This window comes from Nicotiana attenuata, unplaced genomic scaffold (assembly GCF_001879085.1).
Source record: "Nicotiana attenuata strain UT unplaced genomic scaffold, NIATTr2, whole genome shotgun sequence".
Taxonomy (NCBI): Eukaryota; Viridiplantae; Streptophyta; class Magnoliopsida; order Solanales; family Solanaceae; genus Nicotiana; species Nicotiana attenuata.
In genome coordinates, this window is record NW_017672132.1 from 143,070 (window position 1) to 170,554 (window position 27,485).

At 40.0% G+C, this 27,485-nt stretch overlaps 1 protein-coding gene across 1 annotated transcript in view; it reads right to left on the bottom strand.

Moving 5' to 3' along the window:
* Positions 1 to 623: 623 nt before the first annotated feature.
* LOC109211983 overlaps positions 624 to 27,485 on the bottom strand; it is a 39,632-nt gene continuing 12,770 nt past the window's right edge. Inside the window, exon 3 of the mRNA XM_019375584.1 lies at positions 624 to 770. Within this exon, the coding sequence (XP_019231129.1) occupies positions 624 to 770 (147 nt within the window). The remainder of the gene's footprint in view (positions 771 to 27,485) is intronic.

Here is a 27,485-nt window from a genome sequence, read left to right on the forward strand (position 1 = left end):
TTTGACTAGATAGAATTGGAAGGAATGAACAGAGTATTCGAATATGTTGTCACCTGTAGAAGCGGCGAAAATCCACATACGACATGCTGGGTGCCCATGCTCTCTCGGCACAGATGCCTGTATATGTAGGCGAGAACAGCAGCACCCTAGCTGTAGTGGGGTAAATCATCTAGCAGTTGAAGATGATGAAGAAATCGCAAGCTGACTAGGTTCCCCGAAGTATTCGGGAACAAGACCCCCCAAACAGAAGGAGCAGCAGCAACCTCGTATACCGGTGAATATGTATATCATCTGTCTCACCGGTGATGTCGGGGTGCAATATCTCCAAATGCCGTCTAATAGCTGTCAAATTCATACGACTGGTCCTTGAGTGTGGAGTCTCATCCTGTGGCCTGAAACAAGTGAGCTGCTGCAGCATGTTCAAATACATCCCACCCGTCATCTCTCTTATAGCCGAAGGCAGTGCAACGGGTAGTCAATCAATAGGCATCCCATATTAAACCTCCACGTCCTGTAGCGTGATAGTGGCCTCGCCAATGGGCAGGTAAAAAGTGAACGTCTCCGGTCGCCACCGCTCTATCAGGGCCGTGATCAAAGACCAGTCGAGCTGTAGCCGCCCGATCTCAAAAATCCTGTAGAAGCTCGTATCCCGCAGGCGCTGGACTACACGAGGATGGAGAACTCTGTCCTTGATAAAATCTCACACGTCGTCCACTCTCCTGGCGCGGAGAGTCTGGGCTAGTAGCTCTCCCTCCCATACGTAGGCGGACCTGTGATTGCCTTGTAACACTAATAGCTCATCGGAGACAGGTCCGGGATGCATAGGCGGCGCGTCCATGTCGTCTACTGTAAATTAAACAATATTAATTGTATGTTTGATCTGTAAATTAAATAATTATTTTTTTACAATTATACAATATTTAATTAGACAGAGTATATATCTATGGGTTCCATATCTATGGGTTCCAGGCTCGATATTTGAGGCCCAATAGCACCAAACTATCCTGATTTCTTGTATGTGTCAATTTAATTATTTTCGTAATTTTGTATGTTTGATCTGTAAATTAAATAATTATTTTTTATAATTATACCATATTTAATTGGACAGAGTATATACCTATGGGTTCCAGGCTTGATATTTGAGGCCCAGTAGCACCAAGCTATCCTGATTTCTTTGTGTCAATTTATTATTTTTGTAATTTTCTATCTTTGATCTGTAAATTAAATAATTATTTTTTATAATTATACAATATTTAATTCGACAGATTATATACCTATGTGTTCCAGGCTCGATATTTGAGGCCCAGTAGCACCAAGTTATCCTGATTTCTTTGTGTCAATTTTATTTTCGTAATTTTGTATGTTTGATCTGTAAATTAAATAATTATTTTTTATAATTATACAATATTTAATTGGACAGAGTATATACCTATGGGTTCCAGGCTTGATATTTGAGGCCCAGTAGCACCAAGCTATTTTGATTTCTTGTATGTGTCAATTTTAATATTATCGTAATTTTGTATGTTTGATCTGTAAATTAAGTAATTAATTTTTATCATATTTAATTGGACAGAGTATATACCCATGAGTTCCAGGCTCGATATATGAGGTCCAGTAGCACCAAGCTATCCTGATTTCTTGTATGTGTCAATTATAATATTTTCATAATTTTATATGTTTGATTTGTAAATTAAATAAGTAATTTTATCATATTTAATTGGACAGAGTATATACCTATGGGTTCCAGGCTCGATATTTGAGGCCCAGTAGCACCAAGCTATCCTGAATTCTTATGTGTGTTAATTTTAATATTTTCATAGATGTTTGTTTTATAAATTAAATAATTAATTTTTGTAAGTTGTACAGAGTTTGTGTTTGATCTATCAGTATAAGAGATACTTAAACTACAAGGATTCTACGCTAAAAGGCTCTATATTTTACTACGCTAAAAGGCTCTACATTTTACTATGTTAAAAGGGCACTAGTCGTTAAGCAAATAAATAATCTAAACTAGATTAAAACAACAAATACATTTTAATCACAAAACATTCACGAAAATACATATAAAATAGTAAAAAAAAATTTATTAATAACATTTTTATTAACAAAAAATAATGATTTCTCAATTTTTACATACTTTCTTAGAACATAATATCTTAGTCCGGATAAAAATAACATACTAATTTAATCGCAAAAAAAAATACAAAACAACATGAAAACACATTCAAAACAACTAATATATATTATTATACGAGTTTCGACATAAACTAAATCGGAATACCTCGATTTATGATTTTTTGGAAAGTCGATGAATTGAAAATTTGAGCTTGAAACGAGGAAACCACAACAATAGAAGGCTTGGCTAGGATATGGGACCTACAATCTTATCTTTTTGTGTGACGGGTGGGGTCCACTATAATTTTTTTAAGATGAAATTTTGGGGGGGAGGGGGGGGGGGGGACAGTTCTGTTTTGTTTAAAAATAGGGCTTGTTTGGTTCGATGATCGTGGGGAAGAAGAAGGGGCCCTATTTATCTATGTATAGCGCGATATATAACTGTACTATACTTATATAGCGCGGTTATATACAGCGCTATACATAGCTGTCATATCAGCCCAGCATAGCACAGTTCTTTAATACGTTATACATATATAGCGCTCTTTTATACATAGAATCACTCTTTTTTTTTTACACACATTTATGTCACACTTGTCCAAAAGAACCACAAATGGGTTCCGGACTCTATAGGAAAGAGGGCAAGAGAAATTTCATTTGGTTGGCACAAAGGCAGTACTCTTGTCCTCACGTAGTACTTTACAAGTACCGCTAACTAGTACATTAGTGTTTGGCATATACTAATAGAATCTTTACTCAATCTAATAGGACATTCATGATTGTGCTATATAAAAACATCTTAATTTCCTCTTCTTGTCTCTACCCTTTCATATAATATATTCATCTGATTCTTAACACCACATTATACTCAATTTGTGCACAAGTCTAAAGCAAATCGAACCACTGCCTATAATATTCTTTTTTCCAGTACCCTATGGAATTCCATAAATCAGAGAACAAGAGAAACAAAACCGTAGAGTACTTACCCCTCTTTAGCTGAGAGACTTACCACAATTAACTGAAGCTTCAAAGCTTCTTGATACTCTGTGATGGGTTTAAATCTTGATACTATGTTTAGTTGCGGAAGAAGCTTTTGGGTGCATTTCCCCCCTTCTTAACCCACTCTTCCTTTCTTGTTTAATCTTTCATAGTGGGCTTTAGCCCATTCTCTTTGTAACTATATAGTTTTTAAAAAAAATATTAAATGATTAATATGCCCTAATTTAAATATAGGGTATTACATGTTTGGCTAGATTTGAGCCGGTTAGAGTTGATTTCTCAAGGGAAAACACTTTTGGAGCTTTGGACTAGCCCGAATGAGATAAGTCTCTTACCTAGCTTTGATTGAGGTAATTTTCCTAATAATTTATATTGTTTGTTACATGCAGAGCTAATGTATATACAAGGTGATGAGCATATATACATGTACCATGGGTATTCATGCTCGAGGTGAATTCTAGATAACTCTATGCCTTTATGGATTATATGTTCTACTTGGTTCCCTGTGTTATTCAATTAATTAACTATGTGAGCACAATAAACCTTGTTAGAGCTAATGTTAAGGCTATTGGTGCCTTATTTTGAACATGATGAACTAATCTTGAGATTGATGATATACATTCCTCGGCGTAGTCACATGTATGTTATGAACACATACACGTACTTATCGCTCTTTTGTTGTGCTTTGAATTGAATGTGTGCTCTCTATAATATATATGTGATCCTTTGTATGATAATGCGGGTTTATCCTTTCATGCTAGAGGTCATGTTTTGGGGTTTTTATTTTCCTAATTATGCATGATATGCATTTGTGGAATCATTGCTAATTGAATTAGCTATAGTCATGTCTTATATCTTGAGCACACATCCACACTTTATTATTTTCATGTCCTTATGTACTTCATTGATGAATTGTGAGGATATGTCTCTTGATGATAATTTGTTATCTTGAATTATTATGATTATAGAACACTTAAACATATTGGGCGGATTGATTGGGTGTTGGCACGATGTTTTGTTGTGCGATTGTGATTGATATTGTTACTACGAAGCGATAATGGTGAATATTGTTGCTATATAAGGATAAGGACGGATATTTTTATTACAGAGTGATAAGGGTAAATATTGTTATTATAGAGCGATAAGGGTAGATATTGTTATTACAGAGCGATAAGAGTGGAAATTATTATTGTGATGAAATGTGGATTATGGGGGGTGTCATTCTTGATTATGCAAGTGTATTCTTTATGCTTTATCATGCATTATACATGTTGTCTTTGTTGCATCTAACATGCTTTCCTATGACTTTGTTATTATTTGACGGTTTGGTTGTCAAGATGAATTTACCTGTGTTGGGATAATTTCTTATATTTGTTGAGTTGTCGGAAGCGTATTAGATTGATATAAAAAGGAAAGTTGTCATCATGCGTTAATGTATTGGATTCTTAAGGTTCTCCTGAACGTGTTATTTGGAAATTAATACAGATTTGCATCATATTGGGCACAGTCTTACAGTCATGTATGAGTAATTGAGCATACACATTATTTCGTGCATGTCTCCTTGCAATAGGGGCTAGTACAAGTTGTATTTGCTTGAATTGTTTAATTGGGAGAGTTTGTTTGTTATCCCTACCCTAGGTTGTGCACCTTTATTGCTGATATCCTTTATTCTGTAATTATTTTTTTTGAAATATTTCTCTATATTATATTGTTATTGGGCTGCACAGGTTATGCAAAGTGAGTATTTTTTTACTTAAAAACCCCATCACTACTTCACTGAGGTTAGTCAAGATATTTACTTATTACATGGGTTGGTTGTACTCATTCTATATTTCTGCACCTTGCGTGCAGATTTTAGAGCTGAGTATTTGTGGAAGACGGAGCCTTTCATTGACTATACCAGCATTGCAAATTCAAGTTACCTCTTGCTCGTGGTAGTTAAGGACTTCATTTCTGTTTATGTAAACTTCAAACATATATTGTATTTATTCTTCACATCAATTTAATAAATCAAAATCATAGTGCCTCATGACTTGTACTACCAATCCTGGGGTAGTTGTGAATTCCTTGTAGTATTTATTATTAATATTGATAATTTCTCATTATAGTTGTAACTTATACTATTTGGTTTACCTTAACGGTTGGGTTAGGTGCCATCACGACTTGGTGGGATTTGGGTCGTGATACGAAATTCCATCAAAGGTCATGATGGCGCATAACCCACTCGCAAGTCAAATCAACACTCAACAGCAATAAAAGCTTCCAATATTTAAGCCTTTATTATTTCATGGTATAAATAACAATGTGTAATAAATCTAAAGCAGTTTGTGCAAACCTAAAGCAGCTGGTGGTTTAAATCTACTGGCTATAGAGGAATGGAATAAGGCAGCCATATGTAAACTCCTTTCGAACCTATGCAAGAAGAAAGATAGGTTATGGGTGCAATGGATACATGTGTATTATAAGAAACAGAATACATTGTGGATTATTGTACCAAAACAAGCCTCTTGGATAGTACAGAAGATACTTAAAGCCAAATAATACTTTGAGGGAGCTGGTTATACAGAGGAGGATGTAGAGGGGACAAGCAGCTTCTCTATTAAGAGTATGTATGGGAAACTGAGGGGTGACTTTGATAGAGTACCATGGAGGAAACTGGTGCACAACAGTGTTGAAGTGCCAAAATGAAACTTTATAGTCTTCCTAGCTGCACATAGAAGATTGATGACCAAAGACAGGCTGAGGGGTTTGGGCTATGTGGAGGATGTAACATGCTCTCTATGTAACAGTGAAGAGGAGACAGTGGATCATTTGTTCTTTAAATGTACCTATTCATCGAGAGTATGGACAGCAATGTTACAATGACAAAGGATCCAGAGACAACCAATGATGTGGGCAAATGAACTTGAGTGGGCAGGGAAGTACTATAAAGGGAGGAGCATAACAGCTGAGTTGTATAAACTTGTACTGACAGGCACACTGTATTACATATGGCAAGAGAGGAATGGCAGGATCTTCAAAGGAGCGCAACGACCAGAAGTCACTCTAAGCAGAGCAATAATGCAGGATGTACATGGGCGAGGAGAAAGTAAACACATGCTACAAAGAAGACAACGGGAACTCAACTACTATCCTAGTAAGTAAGGATTGTTCTATAGAGACTAGTTAGACTAAACTATCTCTTGTAGCAGTAGTTAATGAGGCCTGGAATGGAGAAAAAATCTGGGGCGTATGTCCAAATTAAGCTTGAGTACAGTATATAATATTTTTTGAGAAATGAAAATGTTAATTACCAAAAAAAAAAAAAACTGTGGAATAAATCTCAATTCAAGATCATACATACATAATCAATGTAAAGGTCTAAATAAAACCACAACTTTCTAACAATACCCAAAACTCGGAGTCACCATACCACGAGCATCTAATAAGAGTAATAAGTTCAACTGAACAATAACATCTATCTGGAAAAGAAATACTTAAATAAAAATGAATGAGTAGGGAAGGAGGATTCCATGTGCTGTTGTTCTGATCAAGTATAGCATCTCACCACAAATTCTACAATAACACACCCCTACTCAGCTCAATGGTATCGCAAATACCAGTCTCAGAACCTACACAAAATATGTAGAAGTATAGTATGAGTACTAGTACATAATAAGTATCAAGTCTAGCCTTGAAGATGTAGTGGCGAGAGGTCGGCATCGACACCTACTAACAACTCAATAAGCATATGAAGCATATATGGAACATGGACTAGGGCATGATATCATCAAATGGGCGTGCCAAAAGAAACTCAGTAAAAACTGGAATTTAGACATGCTTTTCAAACAAGGATATAAAATACAATATCAATTATCTCAGTTCCTTCAATATCATGATACTAGTCAATCAACGTTCACACATGATATAAGAGTCACTGGATGAGTCTGAGCTACAAATACATGCTAAAACAATGATGATGGCACAATATCAGTTAACTCTATTTTTCTCGTAATGACAAAATGAGTCAATCAATAGTCATATGCATACAAATATATAAATAAGATAACAAGGCTCAAATACACAAAACGATTGCCTGGGTTGTTACAAAACTAGCTGAAAACTCCACATTGGGACATTGGTAGATCTTCAATGCCCGCACATGAACTCCACTACAACTTAAATCCATGTCTACACATAGGATACAAAAGTATAGTACACGTACACCAACATAGAATCAGTAAGCATTATCGATCATCCCTAACAAGGAAGTAGAAAGGGTTGATATCAGAAGATACTCACTTCATAAGCCTGTGCATTTATAATATCTAACAACAATAACAAAAAGGCTCAGAAAAAACATAATCACTTTATACACCGTTAAGTATATAATGATATGAACAAATAGAGTATGTGACATGATGTATCATATCTCAACTATGCAAGTCCAATGCATGTATCGAATATCCTAAATAACATGTAACTCAATATTTATATGATTTGCAACTACTGGAGCCTCTAAATGTCTATGCATGATGAAGACTCAAATATTATATCAAACTGTCAAATCAAACTTGCGCACACACTACCGGTGGTTTAGTGATACATTGACTCATGAGGGATGGATCCATATCCACACGCAATATTATAAATATACGAACAACTTGCGGTGCTAAATCATACCACCAATTAACATACATAATGTGAAAACTGCATGCCCAATTCACATGCATACCATAAATCGCAAAAACTCAACGTGCCATAACCATAAAAAGGTGTGAATTACATATACAAATGAGAATGAATATATTTGGTGCATGACCTATATGTAATCCGACATATTTACTAACTATAATATCAAACTAGTATGTGAAGATATCTATTACTCCCTCTGTTTCATATTAAATGAGGTACTTTCCTTTTTAGTCTATTCCAAAATAAATGACACATTTTTAAATTTGGAAATAATTCAACTTTAAGCTCCTCATTTTACCCATTTTACCCTTAATGAGAAGCTTTTATAACCACACAAAAGTCATGGCCCCACAAAGCTTTACCCCTTAAGCTTTTAAGACCACAAATTTCAAAAGTCTTTCTTTTTTTCCTTAAACTCCGTACCGAGTCAAACTACCTCATTTAATTTGAAACGGAGGGAGTACATTGTACGAGCATGGGAGATATGCTCAAGTAGTCATATAGAAACCTCGGTATTCGAATACAGGGCATTGGCCTCAACTGCAGCTGAAGTTACTTGGATAACTAATATTCTTAGAGATATTGGTGTGTCCTTAAAGAGAGCTCTAGTGTTGTTCAGTGATAATCTCAATGCATTGAACATCACAGTAAATCGAGTTTTACATGATAGAACAAAACATGTGGAGGTGGATTATGAATTCTATAAGAGAGAAGGTAGCTAATGGACAACTTGTCACACGTTTTGTTTGATCAAAGGATCAGATGGCTGAGATTCATACCAGGGCAGTATCTAGGAACACTTTGCAGTTTTCTGAAGCAAGCTAGGAGTTGATGTTCCTTCCTACACTAGCTTGAGGGGAAGTGTTGAAGATACTAGTAATAAGGAAGATAGATAGAGGTAAATAGTGATCGAGTCTCTTCTATTACTTGTAGTAATTACACTAGGATTCTTCACTTGTATTTATTGTAACCAAGATAGGACTCCTCAATGTATAGGACTCTCATGTGTAACCTGTGTAAATTGGCACACAAGTGTGCAGATGAATGAACCAAGCATCCTCCTTTTACCCGGCTTTTACTGCGTTTTTCTGCAATTTTCAATATGTATAATCATCATCTCACCTTTTAGTAGTTGGTCGACGATGCATATTGAGTATGTTTATTTGCACTTCCTCTCCCTTTTTCTCTTGATTATTTTTATGCATAATTAGTGCCCAGTATCAGCATGGTTAGTAGATTTCACCGCACTTCCATACAGTGGTGAGACGTTCACCATTCATCTGTGGTGGCTATGCGTATTTTAATTTACTGTTTCTTATACGTTTCCAGACTTTCTTCCGGTTGGTACTCGTAGAATACTATGAAAAATGGTTTATGGGATTAATAACTATGGTGAAATGTTTACTCTGTACCTGGGTTGAAATAGTGTATTATGGTCGAGATTACGTAATTGTTTACTCTTTATTATGGGTCATGTTAGTTATGGATCTGTTGTTTATTGCCTTAGTACATTAGTAGTAAGGATTCGCTCAGCTAGGATGGTATCCAGGTGCCGGTTGCTCGGTCCAAACGCACACGCAAATATATGCGGTCGACAAGTAATAGACTTTCTTTTATATGAGTTGGGGCGTCTTGGGGTTGAAATAACCAAGTCCCGGGCGAAATAGGACAAGTCCCGCCGCCAGCACCCAAGGTAGCATGGGGCGCTAGTCCTGGTGCTGGAAATTTTGTGCTTCTGGAAACTGCGCTACTTTGTGGCTTTTTCTCGTTTCTTCCCCTTTTCGCTTCAATTCACGCACCTTCGTCCCAAATTTCCTCCGAATGATTCCTACTCATAAAAATACCACTAATTAGCAAAAATTATTACATTACACATCTGAAATCTATGAAACATGAGTAAAATATGAGGCAATATGCATATAAATATACATACTTTAAGCCTAATATCCACACCCCACATTTACACTCTTGCTCGCCCTCAAGCAATGGAACTATCACCACACCCTAACAACGTACATCTCACTAGGAAAGAGCAATTCAAAACTTTTTTCCAATCATACACTTTACCTTTGACCATGGTCGATACCGGCAATCAAGCATGAACATACGAAATTCACATTCTTCTCATTTCAAACATGCTCAAGTATAAACGATGTAATTCAAACAACCTATCCACAACCACCCTACCTCAAGAGCTGTAACGACCCGGCTGGTTTTTTTTTGAAAGTTGTAGCCCCATTCCCTCATTTACAGATCATTTTACGCTTTATAGCTTCTATGTGACTTCCTGGGGTAGTTGGTTCGGGTCCAGAGAGGTTTTGGAATGAGTTGAGATACTTAGTCTCACGGTTGGAAGCTTAAGTTGAAAAGGCTGACCGGATGTTGACTTGTGTGTAAATGGCTCTATAAAAGGAGTTTTGATGGTTTCGTTAGCTCCGTTGAGTGATTTTAGACTTAGGAGCTGCCGATGCCTCCTTTTTCTCGCGAAATCGGGTTTATGACATTCGGGAGAACAACTCGTTTCCTTTTGGGAATTGGGTTTGAATTGAAGAGTCGCCACCTAATGATTAAGTGCATTAGGACACTAAGAAGAATTTTGATTTAGAAAACCAGAGATTGGGTAAGGGCTCGAAATTATCCCGAGGGGAAGGTGTTAGGCACCCATCGAGATCCACTAGTGTGGTTCCCGGCCATACTATAATTGTGACTTTAAGTGCAAACAACAAATAGACAAATAGGAGTTACAAATATGAGGGGGAGGGGTTTTCACGTAATTGTTGCAAGTAATTGTAGTTAAAAGAAGTTAAAGAAGCTGGAATTTGAGAAGAAACAGTTTTAAAAAATTCTGAATAAACAAGTAAAAGAGGGGAATTTTCACATAATTGTTGCGAGATATTGCAGTTAAAAGCAGTCGAATAAGCTGGAATTTGAGAAGAAAAAAAAGCAGTTTTGAAATAAAATAAACGAGTAAAGGGAAGGGGGTCCTAGGTTTATAAATAATATGGATCACCCCACACAACACCCGGTAAACGTTTATACACGTGGTGTTATCGCGTGGTCATCATGTCCATATCTACCCTTTCCCACCCTGTTAAGGTATTAAACGCGGAATGGTCTCGTTTTACTTATTGCATGCTATTATCCGCCCCAATCCTATCAGTCCCGAAGGTATTTGGGACTACTAATCCTAAAGGGAAGGGGTGTGAGGTTTTATAGTTTCAAAGGACAAAATTCTAAGGCGACAATCAAAACACATATATAGCAAATTTGGGGAGAAGCACATAGCAGATAGAAAGGCTCAAACAGGCCTCCTTAAAACAAAGAGAAGCATATAGTTTAGCATTTCTCACACGTACTGATTAGGGTCTGACTTAAACTTAAGAGTTGTGGTAGACTAATCTATTACATATTTCAGATAAGAAGCCCGAATCAGGCCTGCCTGCTAGTTGTAGTTAATAAAATCTGATTTAATTTATAAGTTTACCTTATGGATTGCCTAAGTGTTAAACGAAAACCTATAGGCATGATATCTATTAGTTTCAGAAAAAGAAGTATGCTGATTTAGGAAAAGAAGTTGTCAATTACAGGAATATGATTTCTACAGTCGTTATTGTTGCTACTGATTTTAGACTCATAAGCGAATGGACGATTTAAATTTAGTTGATGGTTCCTATAGGCATGCTTTCTAGGCGTTACTGATTTGAAACATTATTACAGGCGTAATAAGAGTGCAGAAATCCTATAGGCATGGTATCTAAAATGATGTTAGTTATTTAAACATATAAACAGGTTTGCCTTGTGACAGATGCAGATGCAAAATTCAGGAAGTCCTATAGGCATATTATCTATATGATATGCAACATTTCAGAAATGACCTATAGACACGGTCTCGATAGAAATGCAGAAGTGCAGAAACCTATAGATATGGTCTCTATATGAGATGCAGAAGTGAAAAGTGAAAACAGGATACATGAGTGTAGAAGTGTAAATATTCCTTAAGAATATAATATCTACCCCTTTGCATGCATGGTTACCCTTCCCTTTTTCACTAATCACCCCAGAAGTTTATTACAAAATTGTTACAGACCAAAATAAAATAAGGAAATTACATCATAAAAAATAATACAACCAAGGAGAGCCTGATTCAGGTTTCCTGCCTGAAGCATGCAGTAAACCAACTCCAAAGACCAAGATCCAAAGCCTTTCTCATTTGGGGTGTGTCAGAGTTCCCTAAGAGCCTCATGGACTCTCGGCAGTGCTCACACCCAAATACATTGCAAGATTGAGTCATAGTGCAGTATAGAAAGGCCAGCCCTCAAGTGTCCAAGTTCAGAGGGAACTCAAGGTCCCAAAGCATGGCTCATAGGAGGGGGGTAGAACTTAGAAGCTAAGAGAGAGTGTAAGTGCAGAGAGGGATTCTAAGAGGAAACAGAGACAGGCTAATGGTCATACTTAGCAATAGAAGTGCTGGCACACCCCACCAGCCTATTAGGCCACATTGTTTGGGAGTTAGGACCCCCTAAGGGATCAAGTCCAAACATGAGAAACAACTTGCATGTTGCCATGTTCTGAACTTCAACTCAAAGCACATAGAGGGGAACAGGGGTGCAAGAATTCACAGCAGAGACAAATGCACATAAATAATCATGCTGAGTAACATTGAATGTAGACAGCAAAGCAAACATGGTTGTAAAGGTTGTAAATAAACACATTGGGATGAGGCTGAAACCAAAACTATGACATACCAGTTTCAAGGAAACAAGAAAAGGAAGCAGCAGTCTTGTAAAGCCAAAGTGCAAGCAAGTAGTCAGGACACTATGATTTTAGAAGAGAACTATGAGATTGTAAGTGTCTCAAGTGTATAATGTGTGTACAAGTGTTGAATTTAAAGTTATTTGATCATATTAACCGTGTAATCTTGTCTCTAAAGTGCAGAAGGGTCATGCCCTTTTATAGTGTGGAAAGCAAGCAGAAATAGGTAAGAAAATAATTTGAAAATCACATTCACAAGGTTTCCCTTTAATTAAGGGATTCTGATTTCAAACGGGTAAAACTAATTAAGGAAAGAGGTTAATCAAACACTTTTCAAAGAAGTACAAGAGGGGTAAATACGTAGAGGTTTATTTAAGGACAAGGTCTTGGCATTACACGGTTTGTGCAAATAAGGAAAGGAAATCAATTACCAGCCGCTAAATCACAAGGTCTGAATGAATCCAGTCAGAAAAGGTGAAGAAAGGTTTTACTTAAGGAAAATCAGTAATAATCAACCAAACCCTAAAAAAAAGATTCTGAATCCATCGTAAGTTGGAAAACCTTTTTGGAGAAAGATTCATCACACATATAAAAACATACAGACACGCTTAAACACGAAGAACTAGCATGCCAGTCAGTAGAAGAAATTAAAAAGGTTTAGAATTTTATGCAAACAAAGAAGTTCAAACTTAGTTCATAGACTCAGAAATTAGTCTGAAAGAGTCTAGGGTTCTCAAACAGAACCCTAGTCTGATCATATGAACAAACTCGGAGGAAACCCCCCAAATTCTAGGGTCCGACTCGACTCAAATACAGAGATGAGGAGGCAACAGGCTCAGAGATTTCTTTTCAGAATCTCATGAGAAGACAAGCAAATACAACAGAAAATTCATAGCAAACAGAGTGAAGAAACTAACTCGAAGCATTAATGAGAGAACAGCATGGTAGTAGAAGAAACATGTTTAAGAAAAACCTTTTAGAAGGGACTTAAACAGGGTTCAGTAGAAGAGAAAACAATAACACTTAAGAACACAATAGTGGAAATATGTTTAAAGAGGTTTTTTAGAAGAACTCAAGCAAAGTTCAGTAGAAGGCAAACAAACCTAAGAACTCAGTAGGAAATATATATAGTAGAAGAACACAAAAATACCAGAAAAGTATAGCCAAAGAACATATAGGTATCACAGTAGAAAAACAAAGCACAGAAGGACATGTATAGTAAAGGAAAACATAAGAACACAGTAGAAGCACATGCGTGACAGAAAAGAAAACATAAGAACATAGTATAGACAAATACACACAAAGAAAAGAAAAAAGAAAAGTCAGAGAAACATTTTGAACCTTTCAGAAAACCTTAAATCGAAGAGAAGTGATTTTTAAAAGATAATTTTGAAAGAAAAAATTGGGGAAATTATTTAAAAACCCAAGTAGAGCACAGATATGTGACAGATCTAAGAAAAATCGGAGAGAACCTCGAATAGTTAGGGTTTCAGAAGAACTCTGGAATGAGAAAGGCTTGGAAAAGGTCCGGTCTGAGTCGGATAAGGTCATAGATAGGATCACAGGACCAAGATACGCCGGAGCAAGGCCAGCGATAACCGTGAAAACTCGAGCTGGCACAGGTCTGGATGAAGACCTTCGAGGTCTGGCCTCGATTCTTCAAATGTCGAGCACACAGGAGTATCAGGGGGTGAGTATAAGGTTACCATGGCTGGAGGAGCCATGATTTCCGGTGGGTCTTGAGGTTGGAGATGGTGAGAGAGGTTAGGATTACGAGAGAGTTTGAGAGGAGAGGGATTTCAGAGGCGGCTGAGAGAAGAGAATGAGGGGGATTAGGGTAGTCTTTGGGAATTAAAAAGGTAAGGAATGATCGTGGTCGTTGATCAAAATGATCAACGGCCTGGATTAAAAGAATGAGCCGGGCGGGTTAAATTGGTTGGGTCGGAGGCAGGTTGGATTGAAATTGGGTTGGTCTATTAAGGGTTTGAAATTGGGTCAATTAGGGGGATCAATTTGGGCCATAATTGAAACGAAATGGGGCCATATTCTAAATAGCCAGTTTTTCCCTTTTAATTTATAAAAATGGTAAAAATGATTTTGAAAGTAAATTAAAAGTACTGGATCAGTTAATAATATACAAATATTGATTTAAAAATATTGGAACCAATTTCATAATTATAAAATGCTGTTAATTCCGAAAATAGGCTAAAATTGCAATTATATGCAATTTGGCTTTTAAAATACCAAATAAATTTGTAGAAATGTATGAAAATTACCCTAGCTATATTTTGGTATAAATATGAGAATAAAATAAGTTATTCACCAAAATAATAATTTTGGAAATAATTATTGGTTTTTGTACGGCAATAAATTGAGTTAAAAATCCTTTAAAAAATTAGGAAAAAAAATACTAAAACACTTGGGCATACTTATATATGCTATTTTGAAAGTATTTGCATGTAAAAATACATAGGGAAAAATTGGGTATCAACAGTTGCCCCTCTTTACCCGGGAAGGATGAAAGAGTTGTCGGGTAAAGACATGATGGCCAATTTTGATCGAGTGAAATGGTTTGAAGAGGTTGACCGTGCTCTGGTTCCTGAGCTGCCTACATATCCCTGGTCTTACAGGAATCAGGCCATATGTAGTTCAAGATCCATTGGCGGAGTATGCCGATGGAGATTTTTCAAGAATGGACACGATATTTAGGATGGTTAAAGTCTAATAGGGCTGCGGGAACCGGAGCGAGATTGCTCCTGCTGAGATGGCCGTTACATGCTAGTTTACCTGCAAATAAACAATACAAGCATAGATTGTGCATAAATTTAAACATGATGCAATTTTCCGTTGGACCATGAATGTTGTCTTTGTCGGTTAAGAATGACGTCTTTAGACCATGATGTCTTGGGCCATGGAGCGTATAATAAAGGATTCGCAGGCCATGAAATGATGTTCTCGGGCCATGAGGATGGAGCCTCCGAACCATGATGCCTTTGAGTAATGATATGCAAAAAGATTAAAAGGGGTCCTCAGGCCATGACATGGTGTTCTCGGGCTATGCGAATGGTGCCTCCGAACAATGACGCCTTTGGACGATTTGGCGATCTTTCAGCCCATGAAATGCAATAGGTGGCGATCTTTCATCCCATGAAAGCGTAAATAAAGTGGCGATATTTCAGCCATGTAAAAAATGTAAGTAAAAATGGCGATCTTTCAGCCATGCAAAATGTAAGTAAAATGGCAATCTTTCAGCCGATGCAAGATTTAAATGAAGTGGCGATTTTTCTGCCGATGCAGATGTAAATAAAGGTCGATATTTCAGCCATGCAAAAATGTAAGTACAATGGCGATCTTTCAACCATGCAAAATGTAAGTAAAATGGCGATCTTTCAGCCGATGCAGGATTTAAATGAAGTGGCGATTTTTTAGCCAATGCAGATGAAGACAGAGCTTAGTCTCGGAAGGCAGAATGGTAGCCTTATGCAATGCAGGAAATGCAGATGGAGGTAGAACTTACCCTCGGAAGGTAGAATGGTAGCCTTATGCAATGCAGGAAATGGAGATGGAGGTAGAGCTAACCTCGGAAGGCAGAATGGTAGCCTTATGCAATACAGAAAATGCAGATGGAGGTAGAGCTAACCTCGGAAGGCAGAATGGTAGCCTTATGCAAGAGATGAAAGATGAGTAGTAATAAAAATTCTTAGCTGATAGCTGGTAGCTGATTATGATATTGCGAATGCTGGGGATATTGTGTGTGGATGGCGAATGCGAATAGGTGCGACGGTTCTGAGGGTTGTGTTCCTGAACAGTGTGAGCGTATAATATATGATTTGGTGACTTGGGTGCCTGCATCCAAAGAAAAATTGTAAGTTTTGTAAAGGGGAAAGGTTAGTTCGTGTCCCACTGACTTTGCTTGCCATGTTCGGCTCTGATCTGATGACACGGTATGTATCATAGGGGTAGCGTTGCTGAACTGAGCGATTTCGATAATAAATATGCATGAGTTTGTTAATGATATGACATATGTATATATTCAAGAAATAGTTTTTAGATGAACCGACGACTGTGACGTGGTTCAGGACATTGCAACCTCTCTTGCTTTGGAATTTTGAGGGTCCTCCTCAAAATTCTTCCCCAGTTTCCAATTGCGGGGGGAAATGAAAATTTTATTGAATCGTAACCGAACCCATAAGGCTGCCTACGTATCCCCTCTTAAACGGGAATCAGGTCTGGCGTAGTTCAAATTACATAAGGAAATCATAAATGGTTACACATAGTATCGCTTGACTGCGTCTGAGTTGATTGGTTTTAGCCAGACTTCTCCATCCATTTCTCCAAGTATAAGGGATCCTCCTGTCAGAATCCGATGAACCATGTATGGGACCTGCCAATTGGGAGAGAATTTCCCTTTGGCTTCATCTTGATGCGGGAAAATTTTCTTTAACACCAGTTGCCCTGGTGTGAACCGTCTTGGTTTGACTTTCTTGTTGAAAGCTCTGCACATTCTGTTCTGATATAGCTGACCATGGCAAACTGCATTCATTCTCTTTCCATCTATAAGAGCCAACTACTCGTAATGACTATTTACCCATTCTACATCGTCGAGCTCGGCTTCTTGTATGATTCTTAAGGAGGGAATTTCTACTTCGGCGGGAATGATGGCTTCTGTACCATAAACCAGCATGTAGGGGGTTGCCCCAGTTGATGTGTAGACTGTGGTGTGATGCCCCAATAGAGCGAATGATAGCTTTTCGTGCCATTACTTATGCTTCTCTATCATTTTCCTTAGTATCTTCTTGATATTCTTATTGGCGGCTTCTACAGCTCCGTTCATTTGGGGCCTGTAGGCTGTGGAATTCATATGTCTGATCTTGAAGGTCTCACACATAGCTTTCATTAAGTCACTGTTGAGGTTGGAACCATTATCAGTGATGATCGACTCTGGAATCCCGAATCGGCAAACAATGCGGTCGCGGACAAAATCCGCCACGACTTTCTTAGTCACTACTTTGTAAGAAGCTGCTTCAACCCATTTGGTAAAATAGTCAATTACCAAGAGGATGAATCTGTGCCCGTTAGAAGCGTCCAGCTCGATTGGACCAATAACATCCATTCCCCAAGCGGCGAAGGGCTATGGTGAGCTAGTTGTATTAAGGTCATTTGGGGGTACCTTTATCATATTTGCATGTATCTCACAGCGATGGCATTTTCGGACGTACTGGATGAAGTCAGTCTCTATGGTCATCCAAAAGTTGCCAGCACGGAGTATCTTCTTGGCTGAAACAAAGCCGTTCATATGTGGACCACAAGTCCCGGCATGAATTTCCTCTAGCAGTTTAGATGCTTCCTTCGCATCGACACACCTTAGTAATCCCACGTCTGGAGTCCTCCTATATAGGATTCCTCCACTGTGAAAGAAATTTTTGGAGAACCTTTGAAGCATGCGTTTCTAAGCAATGTTTGCAACCTCCGGGTATTCTTCTTTTGCTAAATATTCCTTGATATTACGAAACCAAGGCTTTCCGTCTGCTTCTTCTTCGACATGAGCACAGTAAGCTGGCTGATTGTGGACTTTTACCGGAATATGATCAATGAAGTTTGTATCCGGATGCTGTATCATGGATGAAAGGATAGCCAATGCATCGGCAAACTCATTCTGGACCCTGGGAACATGCTGGAACTCTGTCTTTGTAAACCTCTTTCTTAACTCCTGTACATGATGCAGGTATGTCAGTATCTTGGGGTTCTTGGTCGCCCATTCTCCTCGTACCTGATGTATGAGTAGGTCTGAATCTCCAATCACTAGCAACTCTTGGATGTTCATGTCAATGGCCATCTTAAGCCCTAAGATGCAGGCTTCGTACTCGGCCATATTGTTGGTGCACGGGAACCTGAGTTTGGCAGACACCGGATAATGCTGGCCAGTTTCCGATACTAGGACTGCTCCTATGCCAACTCCTTGAAATTTGTTGCTCCGTCGAAAAACATCCTCCAACCATCATAGGACTCTGCAATGTCTTCTCCTATGAATGACATCTCTTCGTCAGGAAAATACGTCTTTAGGGGTTCGTATTCTCCCTCCACGGGATTCTCGGCGAGATGATCTGCCAAAGCCTGTCCTTTGATTACTTTCTGAGTTACGTAGACAATATCGAACTCACTCAACAGGATTTGCCACTTGGCTAGCTTGCCAGTGGGCATGGACTTCTGAAAGATGTACTTCAATGGATCCATCCTTGATATGAGATACGTAGTATAGGCACAGAAATAGTGCTTCAGCTTCTGAGCTACCCAAGTTAAAGCATAACAGGTGCGCTCTAACAGAGAATACCGGGCTTCGTACGGAGTGAACTTCTTGCTGAGATAATAGATGGCCTGCTCCTTTCTCCCTGTTTCATCATGCTGCCCCAGGACACAACCGAACGTTCCATCCAATACCGCAAGGTAGTGTAATAGGGGTCTACCTGGCTCGGGCGCGACCAAAACTGGCGGTGTTGACAAGTACTCCTTGATTCTGTCAAAGGCCTTTTGGCAATCATTAGTCCATTTGGTAGCGGCGTCCTTCTTCAACATCTTGAAGATTGGCTCACAGATAACTGTAGATTGTGCTATGAACCGGCTGATGTAGTTAAGTCTTCCCAAGAAACTCATTACTTCTTTCTTGTTCTTTGGCGGTGGCAATTCTTGAATAGCTTTGACTTTCTATGGATCCAGCTCTATCCCTCGGCGACTCACAATGAACCCAAGTAGTTTTCCGGCAGGAACCCCAAATGCGCATTTCGTGGGATTCAACTTCAAGTTTTACCTTCTCAGTCTATTGAAGAACGTCCTCAAATCTTCCATGTGATCAGCGGCTTTCTTGGACTTGATGGTGACATCATCTACATATACTTCGATCTCCTTGTGTATCATATCATGGAAAATGGTGGTCATGGCCCTCATGTAGGTGGCCCCTGCATTCTTTAACCCGAATGGCATCATCTTGTAGCAGTACATTCCCCATGGCGTAATGAAAGCCATTTTCTTGGCATCTTCTTCATCTATCCAGATCTGATGATACCCAGCAAAACAATCTACAAATGATTGCAACTCATGCTTGGCGCAATTTGTCAATCAGGATGTGTATGTTTGGCAAGGGGAAGTCGTCTTTCAGATTGGCCCGGTTGAGATCCCAGTAGTCGACACAGACTCTAACCTTCCCGTCCTTCTTTGGCACTGTCACAATGTTGGCTAACCATGTTGGATACTCTACTACCCTGAGAACCTTAGCTTTGACCTGCTTAGTGACTTCTTCCTTAATTTTCAAACTCATACTTGAACTTTCTGAGCTTCTGTTTTACTGACGGACAGGCTGGATTGGTTGGTAGTTTGTGCGCCACAATAGGTGTACTTAGACCAGTCATGTCATCGTACGACCAGGCAAATATATCCTCATACTCTTTTAGAAACTCTGTGTATTCTTCCTTTGCTGATGGTGACAAATGAACGTTGATTCGTGTTTCTTTGATTTTTTCTGCATCTCCCAGGTTAACAATCTCTGTCTCGTCTAGGTTGGACTTAGGTCTGTTCTGAAAATTCTCAACTTCTTTGACAATCTCTTCCGGTATGTCATCTTCTTCTGAATCTATGTCCGTTTGTTGCGTTGTCTCGTTGCATGTCACAGTCATTGGTTCATCAAGATAAGTAATAGTAATGCTGTATAAGTAAAGTAATGAGAGAAAATAATAAGAGTAAGATTTAATAAAATTGAAATGCTTTGATAAATTCCATAAGTGTTTTGAACATTGCAGCCCTTTTTGCAGAAAATAAAATACGGAAAGAAAGTGAACTTGTATAATAAAATAGTGCATGATGCTTGTTCATCCTTACTACCCCGAGGCACCCCGGGCTCTGGTAGTTCTGATGGTCCAATTATCGAGGCGTGCTCCTTTGCTTTCAGCCTGTATGGAAGGGCATTCCCCCCTCCTCCTCGAGAACGACACAACAATCCATATCCTCATCTTCTAGGAACAAATTCCTCATTGCTGCCAGGGCTTCTTCTTCTTCTAACCCGTAGATGACCTCGGCCGGTTGGAAGGTCTGCTCTAAACGGGGTATTGGCTGCTCCAGCGGATAGTAAGGATCGCGCCAGGGTGGCGACCATTCGTTGAATTCTTTCCAAGTATACTCATACCCCAATCCAAAGGTGGTGTCGTGTTTCTTGAGCTTGATGGGCTTAGCGATTCCTTGGAGATTCTCGCCAAGTCCCTTGCCAGGTTCATACCCGCTCCAGTTCAACATGCTTTCACTTTTGTTATCCCACCACTTATCCTTATCGACTGCGTTGACTCGATCGATGTGGTGATAAGTTTCCCTGCCTATCTTTCTTCTTCCTCCGATCGCTGGGATGGTCTGGCGACTATATATGGGATTGCTACTATCGCCATGATTGATCACCTCCTGGTGATTTCATTCAAACTTCACTGCCTGATGTAATGTTGATGCCACAGCCCCAGCGGCATGAATCCACGGCCTTCCCAATAGCAAGTTGAAGGACATCGGCACGTCTATTACTTGAAAATCAACATCAAACAAAGTAGGCCCCATTTGCAAACATAAGCTAATCTCCCCAATAGTAGACCTTTGAGAACCGTCGAAAGATTTAACATTGATGACCCCGTCCTTGATTTCATGCAACCCTTTTCCCAATGTCCTGAGTGTTACCAATGGACAAATGTTGAGGCTGGACCCCCCATCGACCAGGATCCTGGTGATAAAGTAATCTTCGCACTGCACAGTGATATGCAATGCCTTGTTGTGACTCAATTCTTCTGGTGGCAGCTCATCTTCATGAAAAGTGATCTTGTGACTTTCCAATACCTGGCCTACCATGTTGGCCATCTCCCCGCCGGTGATGTTGCTCGGTACATATGCCTCGCTCAGCACTCTTAACAAGGCATTCTTGTGTGCATCGGAACTTTGTAACAAAGTAAGGATAGAAATCTGTGCCGGTGTATTGTTCAGTTGATCAATAACTGAGTATTCTTTGGCTTGTATCTTTCTCCAGAGGTCATCGGGCCCAGTTTCAGTGATGGTTTGTCGACCAGAGGTCTGCTTACTCGACTCAGCCAAGTGTTCCGGGGTATAAACCCTGCCGGTTCTTGTCATACCTTGTGCTGCAACTGCTTCCCCGAACTTGGCTTTTCCTCTCCTTCTCGCCTCGGTTGTGTAGTCCCATGGTATGGCTTTTGTGTGGAATGGTGTTACGGCTGTCATTGCTACCGGAATGGGCACCTTTGCTTTGGAAGGTAATATGGCAACTTCAAATGGTACAGGCGCCTTTGGGGACCCAAACTCGACCTCGATTGGTGTTGGCCTCTTCGCAGAGGATGGTGTTTCAAACTCAAGTGGTATGGACATGTTCACCTCGGCATCTCCAGAAGGCTGGATCTGGACTACAATCGGATTAAGGGTGACTGTTGGTTTCTTTGGACCGTCGCCTTCTGCGATCAAGCCGATTGATCTTTTGGGATCCCAATCATCCTCTATTTCAATCATGTCAACACCTCCACCCTTGTGGTCTGGTAGAGGGTTATTGCGGACATTGGGAGCAGGCTCCTTTGCCACGATGATCTTGTTGTCAATCAAAGCCTGGATATTATCCTTCAGGGAGCGGCATTCATCAATGGTATGCCCTTTCATGCCAGAATGGTATGCACAGGTTTTATTTGGGTTGACCCATTGAGAAGGGTTTTCAGGGGTTATAGCAGGGATAGGGGTGACGTAACCAGCAGTTTTGAGCCTTTCGTACAGCTGGTCAATTGGTTCAGCAATGGCGGTATACTGTTTGGGAGGTCTGCAGTCAAAATTTGGTCGTGGTTTAGGGAAGTTTTGACGTGAGGGAGGTGATTGATAGTGGGATGGTTGGGTGTTGGAGGCTTGGTAAACATGTGCGGGCTGGGAATATTTAGGTGTAGCAGGTTGGTATGTAGCAGGTGGAGGTGATTGATAAGTAGGCAGTGGAGTTTGGTAAGTGGGTGAGGGTGTTTGGTAATTTGGAGTGGGCTGATATGTAAGTGGAGGCATTGGATGGGCTTTGTATGTGACAGGTGATTTGGTTCTCTGTGCAACCATCACGGCGCCTACGTCCCTTTTCTTAGACGCACCACCAAACTGTAGAGCCTTATTTGTAGCTTGCAAGGCTTCAAAGTTCGTAACCATACCACTCTTGATACCTTCCTCGATCCTTTCTCCTAGCTTGATGATGTTGGAAAATTTATGATTCCCGATCAATATTAGTCTTTCATAGTATTGCGGATCCTGAGCCCTGATGAAAAACTTGTTCATTTGTTCTTCCTCTAAAGCAGGTCGGACCATAGCAGCCTCTGATCTCCAACGAGTGGCATACTCGCGGAATGTTTCTGTGGGTTTCTTCTTCAAATTCTGAATGTAAAACACATCCGGTGCATTTTTCGTATTGAACCTGAATCTATCCATGAAGTCGAACGCCATACTTACCCAGTCTGACCACTTCTTCGGGTCTTGTCTAATGTACCAAGACAGAGCATCTCCTTTCAGGATCCTCATGAAAAGTTTCATGCGGATCTTTTCGTCTCTTCCTACCCCGACCAGCTTGTCACAGTATGTTCTCAAATGAACCCTGGGATCCCCTGCACCATCAAACATTTCGAACTTGGGAGGTTTGTACCCCTCAGGCAGCTCGACATCGGGCTGTATGCATAGATCTTCATAGTTTAGCCCCTCAATTCCCTTACTTCCTTCAACGCCTTGAATCCTGGTGGTCAACCTTTTAAGCTCTTCGGCCAAATTTCTGATGAGCGAGTCCTTATCATTGGACTCGGGTGTGCTTGAGATGGGCTGGGTGGAGTGCGGCACAGTCTCCACATAGATGGGGGTGTTGTGTTGGGTGTGGCAGTGGTCATTTGTGGAGTTCAAAGGTTCCGGGATGAGTAGTGGAGTATTGTTGGAAGTGTGACAAGTATTGCAGTGGTGGTGAGGAGCGGGATGGTTTTGTGGTTTTTGTGGAGGTGTGGGGTTCTGAGTGCTTGGAAAATTGACATCTGGGGTGGTGAGGGAGAATGACAAGCTTGCCAAGTTCCGAACTTGATTAAGTTCCTCCTGAAATTTCAACAGTTTCTGCTCGAGTTGGGATGCACTTTCCTTAGAAACCTGAGTACCCTGAGTGATCTCTACCCGCTCAACTGAGTTCTCTTTTCTGGTGTTGCTCAAATCTTCCATCTTTCCTTTGTTCCTATTTCTGATAGGACTAGGAGGAGGAGTGGGTGGAGGGCCCCTGGATCTTGTAAATATGCTGATGTTGCCAGAGTTCACGAACTAACCTTTGGTGAGGGGAATAAACAAAAAAGTAAAAACAAAAGGTGAAGAGTCAGTAAGGATCGTAAGGAAATGTTGCAATATTTAAACACGTAGTGCAAGAAATATGAAGCGCGTCCTAATTTTGGGGACCTCGTTGTACCCGAGGTAGTCTTAGCGATGAGTTAATTTGGAGAAATTAGAATGTTGAATGCCTCATTTTATTGATAAAAGGTAGACGAATCCCAAAACGACACTAAATAATAATTAAAAGTCACTAATGGACATTGGCCTTATTACATCTTATAAAGCAAAAATGGAAATTCCTATCTATTTGGTCCTAGAAGGACCTTCTCCAGACTCGGCATAGTTGGTTTCCTCGAACAATTCTCCAGTTCGCGCAGTCCTAGTAGTAAGTAGGCTCTGGCCAGGTGTCCACCTTCGTTTCCCTGAGCAATCCGGCAGTCTTCGACCCTCTTCAGAAACTTCTTTTCCAGTTCCACTATACCCTGGTCTAAACAGACCAGTCGTTTGTTGGCGCTGACAGCCATATTCTTCCATTCTTCAATTAGTTTTTGATTGGCTTCTTGTATTTCACGGTTCTCATTTTCACATTCCCGCATCCTCTTGCGCAGTTGGTTGTACTTTACTTGTGCCTCAGCCTTTTCATCGATGATCCTGTGACCTCGAACAAACCCGGGTTGACCCAAACCGTTGTGATTGTCCTCCAGCCAGCCTGAGTAGTGTGGGGTACAACCAGCATGGTGTCTGTGTGGTTCAATGGTGTCCTTTCCCAAGACAATTTTGCAATGCCACATATGCTGAGCCTGGCACCTATGCGGACTATCGTCATTCTGGAAGTCAGTTCGGAAGTGATTTATCTTGTCGACCCTTGGTATAACCTGCTTCCTGCCAGCCTGTCTCATAATTTGGAGAGGGACATAATGGTAGTCGCCCTCAAACCGATCGGTATCAGATATGGCACATCCCTGGACCGAACGATGAATTCTTCAATAGGGAATCACTCGAACATCCATTGTGCTCGGTCCTCAGTCAAGTTATCAAAGAGTTCGACCCATTCTCTAGCTTTCTCTGGTTGGGCGAACATATTGGGCATGTAATTCATTCGCTTTGGGTGATGGAAAGCGATATGATCGTCCCAGTCCCTACGATGGATTTCCTGTCGGTATTCACCCCTTTGGAGATGTTCCACGAGCCATAGTTGAAGTAGCAGATTACAACCCTCAAAGTGTTTGGCCCCTTGTTGACACCTTTCTAGGGCTCGGTACATTTCTGCAATGATCATCGGCACAAGACTGAATGGTTGTCCGTCAATTCCTTCCATTAGAGTTTTTGTGACCATAGCTAGCCTGGTATGGATCCTTGCTTTCTTCATTGGAAACACTATCATCCCCAAGAAACAGAACATGAAGACAAAGACCCTTCGATGAATATGCCCCAATGATGTAAGGGCGAACTCGTCAGGATAGGTACGGTAGGACTTGCTGTGACCGTACCTTTCGTACAAGTAGTCAAAGGGAATGTATGACTCCTTCAAGCATGTCAAGTCTGGATTCTTCTTTAGACCCATCATTTTGAGAAAACCTCTACCCTTGCGGTTTTCCGGCATTAACAAACCCGGAGTTTCCCACGGTATTCCAGCCAGTCCTCCTATTTCCTCAAGCAAGGGTGTCATCTCAATGTCTCCAAAGCGGAACACAGACCTATCACAATCCCAGAATAGAGTGGCAGCTTCTATGATTTTGTTGTTGGGTTGAATTTCCAGGAGAGAAGGTAGGTTTCCCAGGTACTTCCGGACAAGAGTCTGATCGCTGGAATGAAGATCCTTCCACCAGCTTAGCAATTTGGGGTGAATGTGGGTGACCATGCCGAATCTGGGGACTTCGTGCCTCATATTTCTGCAAGAAAAAAGGTTAGGCCCTTACCCCCTCCAGACTCGACTACTAAATATCAATAATTGGCATAAAAGCACTTTAGTTCTCCAAATAAATGCACAGAACGTGATGAGGTCCGTTTGGGTTTCAAGGAAACCCAGTGGACTTTGGACAAGGCTATCTTAAAGAGTCATTATGCGGACAACATAACTGACTCGACTAGGTTTGACCATTATGCATGTACAATTAAACGGAGTAAGGTGTTTATGTGGTATTAGACTGGTACCCTTGAGCGGATAACTCAAGAAGGAAAGGCGCAGAACCGTCGACTACACCGTTGATCGACTGGTTTTACCGCAAATATGCCTTTGCCAGATTTGGGGGGTGATAATATTGGAAGAGCGCAACCACTCATTATAAGCGTTGCTATGGTCTTTTGTTTGGCACGAGTGGAATATGATGTTGAATATGCAGTTACTATAATCAAACAAGTTGTCATGTATTTGCACGTTCATAAAGTAATAATTACAACAGTTTCTCATAATTTACAACAGTATTAAAGGAAAGTGATAAAGGAAAGCATTAAGAGAAATAAAGGAAAGAAACAAAAAGCCAAGTCAGTTTCGCGGTAGAAGAAGAAAAATACTTAAAGGCATTTAAACAAATAAAGACATATAAAGAAGCATAAAGTCACAAATAGCATGAAATGGTAAAAGCCTTAAAGAAATCCCCAGCAGAGTCGCCATGCTGTCGATGCCCCCTTTTTCTCGTGAAATCGGGTTTATGACATTTGGGCGGACAACTCGTTTCCTTTTGGGAATTTGGTTTGAATTGAAGAGTCACCACCTAATGATTAAGTGCATTAGGACACTAAGAAGAATTTTGATTTAGAAAACCAGAGATTGGGTAAGGGCTCGAAATTATCCCGAGGGGAAGGAGTTAGGCACCCCTCGAGATCCACTAGTGTGGTTCCCGGCCATACTATAATTGTGACTTTAAGTGCAAACAACAAATAGACAAATAGGAGTTACAAATACGAGGGGGGGGGGGTTTCACGTAATTGTTGCAAGTAATTGCAGCTAAAAGAAGATAAAGAAGCTGGAATTTGAGAAGAAGCAATTTTAAAAAATTCTGAATAAACAAGTAAACGAGGGGAATTTTCACATATTTGTTGCGAGTAATTGCAGTTAAAAGAAGCCGAAGAAGCTGGAATTTGAGGAGAAAAAAAAGCATTTTTGAAATAAAATAAACGAGTAAAGGGAAGAGGGTCCTAGGTTTATAAATAATATGGATCACCCAACACAACACCTGGTAACCATTTATACACGTGGTGTTATCGCATGGTCATCATGTCCATATCTACCCTTTCCCACCCCGTTAAGGTAGTAAACGCGGAATGGTCTCGTTTTACTTATTGCATGCTATTACCCGCCCCAATCCTATCAGTCCCGGAGGTATTTGGGACTACTAATCCTAAAGGGAACGGGTGTGAGGTTTTATAGTTTCAAAGGACAAAATTCTAAGGCGACAATCAAAACACATATATAGCAAATTTGGGGAGAAGCACATAACAGATAGAAAGGCTCAAACAGACCTCCTCAAAAGAAAGAGAAGCATATAGTTTAGCATGTCTTACACGTACTGATTAGGGTCTGATTTAAACTTAAGAGTTGTGGTAGACTGATCTATTACATATTTCAGATAAGAAGCCCGAATCAGGCCTGCCTGCTGGTTGTA